Source organism: Dromiciops gliroides, chromosome 6 (genome assembly GCF_019393635.1).
Source record: "Dromiciops gliroides isolate mDroGli1 chromosome 6, mDroGli1.pri, whole genome shotgun sequence".
Classification (NCBI taxonomy): Eukaryota; Metazoa; Chordata; class Mammalia; order Microbiotheria; family Microbiotheriidae; genus Dromiciops; species Dromiciops gliroides.
Genome location: NC_057866.1, coordinates 21,074,137 through 21,079,541, shown reverse-complemented (window position 1 = coordinate 21,079,541; position 5,405 = coordinate 21,074,137). Strand labels below are relative to the sequence as shown.

Below are 5,405 nucleotides of genomic sequence, written 5' to 3'. Positions count from 1 at the left end.
GTTAAACTTATGTATAATTTCATCTAAAGTGCAAAATATGTAGTTGCAACATAAGCATAAAATATAAAATAATATCTAGGAGTGATATTAACCTATTTGATTTTAATTATTGACAAATATGATGGTGATTAATTTCTCCCTAACTTGGGCTATGCAGAAACTGGAGAGATAAAGGAATTTAATATCACCAATTACCTCTATGATGAAAGGGATATAAATCACATTCCTTAGACTGAAGATACTGTATGTCTTCATTCACAATGGACAATTTCATCCCTGACAGAATAATCAGTTTCATACAGAAGATTAATAATTAACTCAACTTTGAATAAAAAAGTACTGGATATTTTAGGTGAGGTATAAGCAAGGTCTCATAAGAGGAAGAAATGAAGAGAAAAGGAAAGAATTAATAAGACTATGGTATAATCAGGAAGTTTGCAGAGGATTGATCAAAATGGAGAATGAAAAAAAATGTAACTGAATTCATTCTGCTAGGTCTTACACAAAGTCCAGGGCTTCGAAAAATATTTTTTGTCATATTTTCTATCACATATATTGTCACAATTACAGGAAATGTACTCATTGTCATAAATATGACTTCCAGTCAAACTTTGAGATCACCCATGTACTTTTTTCTAACCTTTCTATCCATCATGGAAGCTACCTACTCTTCAGTCATTGCTCCCAAGATGGTTGTGGATTTACTCAAGCATTACTCAATCATCTCCCTGGAAGGCTGTCTGACTCAGATCTTTGCAGCGCATTTCTTTGGTGGTGTAGGAATCATCCTCCTTGTGGTCCTGGCTTATGATCATTATGTGGCCATCTGTAAACCCCTTCACTACATGACCATCATGAATCCTCGGGTGTGTCACCTGCTGGTGGCAGCAGCCTGGATTGGGGGATGCATACATGCCACCATTCAAATTCTCTTCATGGTTCATCTTCCCTTTTGTGGCCCTAATGTTATAGATCACTTCATATGTGACTTATTCCTATTACTACAACTGGCCTGCATGGACACTCAAGTTCTTGGCCTTTTAGTCATTGCTAACAGTGGAGTAATGTGCCTGTCAATCTTTCTCATGTTAATTGTTTCTTATGCTGTTATCCTCTTTTCCTTGAAGGGCACTAGTTCAGAAGGAAAAAGAAAGGCCCTTTCCACCTGTGGTTCTCACTTCACAGTGGTGGTCTTGTTTTTTGCTCCCTGTATATTCTTGTATGTGAGGCCAGTGGTCACTTTTCCTATAGATAAAGCTATAAATGTATGTTCTACTTTGATTACTCCCATGTTAAACCCCTTCATCTACACCCTTAGGAATACAGAGGTTAAAAATGCCATGAGGAAACTCTGGATTACAAAAGTGACTTGGCCTTTTCAAGAAAATATATCTAACAATCAAACCATTTAAATGAAGAGGATATATGTAGATTCTTTTGTAGTTTTGTTAATTACTCAGTGATTCTGTGTAGTCAGACACTTGTGCAGTTAGTTTGAGTGAACCCGTGTTTAAACCTCATTGAGACCAGCTTTGTTCACAGCCAGCCTGCAGGAGACATTGCCACGAGTACTAGTCCCATCTCCCTATGATACTTATTGGTAACATTAATCTCATACCCTCATGATTTCTTTTACCAATCAATATTTTCTGTCCATACATGCTGTATTGTTCATATTTTTTTACCTCTATATGAAAGCAGCATGTACAATTTGAAATCCACACTGAATGGACCCAACTGCTTGCTACGTCGATGTGCTAATAAAATATTTTAACACTCTTTTCCTGAGTTTGACTTATTTACTAGTGTGAAGCCTGCAAAGATTTCTTTTAACAATAATTTAAAGACTTGTTCTCATACTCTTTTACTAACAAAGGTCAAAATTCCATTACATCTTCCCATCGTAGTTCAAGTTTTCCCATAAGTATTATAAAGAGGTTATAAGTACCTGAACTTTCATCTTTCCTATTTTTTGGTCATTGTAGCCTCAGGGTTAGCGCAAAAAATTGGATATGAACAATTCTTATATTTAAATCCAGCTTGGTGGCATAGTGATAGAATTTTTTTTCATGAAAACTAGTTTAATTGCTTCTTTGGCATTTGTGTGACTTTGGGCAAATAATTTAAAGTATGCCAGCTTCAATTTCCTTATCTGGAAAATGGGGATAATAATAGCTTTTATCTCACAGGGTTCTTTAGGAGATTAAATAAAATAACACACATTCAAAATTTTACAATACTTAAAAGTGCTCTCTAAATGATAGGAATTGCCATTTACATTGCTATATAGAGCATATTGGGTAAGAAACTCTATATCTAGATTTTTCAATTTTTCAATCTTTCCTCCAAGGCTAGAAGTGTCTTTCTTATTACTTTGACTTTTGGTTTTCCTAGTTTGTTCCCATTTAAAAAATTTTTTTTTTGCTTTTGTTTTTTAGAATTTTATTTTCCCAACTTAAATGTAAAAACAAATTATGACATCTATTTTAAAAAACATTGCGTTCCAAATTCTCTTCCTTCCTTCCTCTCCCTGCCCCCAAGAACTAAAGCAGTTCCATATGTAAGGGCCAAATTTAGTATGGGAAGAGTTAATTGGGCGGTTTGCCATAGTATTGGGGTAAGAAAAGAAACAGCCTCTTTCAAAAACAAAATGGGTTCATTATTAGGAACAAATTTAAAACACAAGTGAGATTAATAGGGCTAGGGACAATGAGAAATAATTTAAATCTCTCTGGTAAAAAGGTCCCAAGCACCCTGAACCTACTTCCAGCCCAGCCAGCTCCAAAGAGCTACCTTTGCCTCAAAAACACAAACTCACTACCAACTGAAATCTGTAGCTCTAAGCAGAATCCTCTTCTGTTTTGGTCCAAAGGTCAGACACCAACCACTCCTCTAACTGTCTACCTTCCTTCAGTGTTTCTCTCAGCAAAAACCCTCCTCAGAAAGACAAACAAAAAATAAAATAATATAAACTCCCCCTTCTCTCTTCCTCTAACTGCCTCTAACTGTCTCTCCCACAGGAAGGGGTGGTTCTTAGTCATGCTGAGTCTCCAATTGGCTCAGCACACACACACATAGGTGCTGGCCAGGCCCATGTGGGTGAGGGGAAGCTATTAGGGGAGTCTTAGTTACTTAGGTTCAATAAATGTTCCCTGTGGTCAGAGTTCCTCTTATTTGTTCAATTATCTCCCAAAGTACACACCCATTTTCTCTTAGGCTTTTGAAGCTTACATTTTTTTAGTCTAACCATAATAAAGCAAAGATAGGGTTATGAAAACCCCAAATCACAATTAATTCCTTACACAAATAAGCTATACATGAGCAGTCATGCAAAAATATTTCCACATTAGCCAGATTGTGAAAGAAAACAGAATAAAAACAAAACTTCAAATAAAGGAACTAACAAAAGAATTATGCTTGAATCTGTATTCAGATACCATAAGTTCTCTCTCTGTAGATGAACTGCATTTTTCACCAAGTCATTCATAACAGATTATCTTACAATATTGCTGTTATTTTGTTTATAGTACATTTCATTTTGCATCTGCTCAAGTAGGTCTTTTTGTGTTTTTCTGATACTATCCTTCTCAGTTTATTTTATTATAGTAAACTACATTTATATAGTACTGTAGGGACCAATTTTTAATTAGGGAGTGTTAGCTATGCAGCTCGCCTCAATATTGGCACAAGGAAGGAGACTGACAGTCTCTCTCAAAAACAGAACTGGAGGGGAAGCTAGGTGGCGAAGTGGATAGAGCACCAGACGTGGATTCAGGAGGACATGAGTTCAAATCTGACCTCAGACACTTACTAGCTATGTGAACCTGGGCAAGTCGTTTAACCCTCATTGCTCAGCAAAAACAAAATAAAACAAAACAAAACAGGATTTATTGATAAGAATGAATTTAAAAACACAAGCAATATCAGTATAATTAAGGGAAAAGAAATAAAATGGGGAAAGGGATGTGATACAACCTGAATAAACACCACCGCCCAGTAATCAGCTGAGAACACACACGGCTGCATTCTGTCGCCTTCCAGCTTCAAGCTAGAATGGTGAATCTCCTCCCTTCTTCTTCCCAGCAGACCCCAAGCTGACCACACACAGCCCCAAGCCAATTGGCTGGCAGCCCTGACTGACAGTCACATGACTACCCTCACTGGGCTTCCAGTCATTATAATTTTGCAAGGCCCATGTAGGTGTCAGCAAATAGTAATGACATGAGGTGCCAGCACCATGGTGATGGCTACAACCAGTGGTTGGAGGACCATGCTGTTTATGGAGGTGCTGCACCTGAGCTCCAGGCCAGTGCATGCCCCAGGGTTTTTTAAATTCTAGCCAAAAGATGGGGTCATAAAAACCTCAAATAACAACTAATTCTTTACAATACTTAAAGAGATTGATTTTTGCAATAGTAATAGATAACATTTATATACCTGACGGTTCCAAAGGTTTGTCATGCCGGGGTGGGAGTGGGGATAAACTCCCACTCTCTATAAAATGCTCCAATGGTGTGCATCTCAAATAGCCTCTGAGAACCGAAGGCCAACTCCTGGCGGAACTGTTTCCACTAACAGAAGAAGGGGCGAAGGCGAGTCACAGGCGCCTTAAAACCAGTGGCTCATTAGCCTTGGCAGGCAACCCACCTAGGAGAAGGAAACCCTGATTTTAAAACTCCGTTGCCTTGTGGCTATACTCATATGTGGGAAAGGCTTCTGGAGTTAACCCTGAGGAAAAATCAGGGGTCGGAGTCCCATAGGCAGTTGGATGTTGGACATCACATCCCTCTGGCAACTCCCGGGGTGGCACTCGTGCCAAACTCGATTGGCTCTGCCTCTCCTTTGTATCCACCAATGTCGCAGAGGGGAACCCTGCTGCATGGGCAGCAGCTTGTTTTCCATATTGATCTGCCCAGGCCAGCGCCCTGGAGAGGACACTCCAGCTACTCTTCATGAGGTAGATACAACACAGGATTAGGCAGTTACCGGTTATAAGTCATTCAGGAGCTGTGGTTCCCATATCAGACTGCACAGCCACACTGTGGCCTGTGGCTCTTCAAGGCGTTGATCCATGGTCATCTTCAACTGGTGGAGGCCTACTATTCCTGACAGAATTTTCTTCACAATAGCCCAGCAAAGTACCATATGATTTAATCATCATAATCAATCAATCATCATCAACAGTCATCATGAATCAATCCTCCTCATCAATCAATCTTCATCATCAATCAATTTTCATCTTCATCCAATCATCATCAATCCATCCATCCATCAATCAATCGATCATCATCATCTTACATTAGTCTTGCCTCTGTTTCAAAATATTTTCAGCATTACAATTGTTAACTGTTTCCTTCTGTGTTGTTTAAATCTAAATTGTGAGTCCTAATCTGCCCCCAGTCTTG

At 38.7% G+C, this 5,405-nt stretch overlaps 1 protein-coding gene across 1 annotated transcript; it reads left to right on the top strand.

The window, feature by feature from the left end:
* The first annotated feature begins 461 nt into the window (after positions 1–461).
* LOC122731921 (olfactory receptor 4C6-like) lies at positions 462–1,412 on the top strand. The gene has a single exon (XM_043972168.1). It carries the CDS (start codon positions 462–464, stop codon positions 1,410–1,412), a length of 951 nt encoding a protein of 316 aa, XP_043828103.1.
* The last annotated feature ends 3,993 nt before the right edge of the window (positions 1,413–5,405 follow it).

What these genes read in the sequence shown, in the direction of transcription:
- LOC122731921 (XM_043972168.1), top strand. Translation starts at nt 462, where the DNA reads ATGAAAAAAAATGTAACTGAATTCATTCTGCTAGGTCTTACACAAAGT.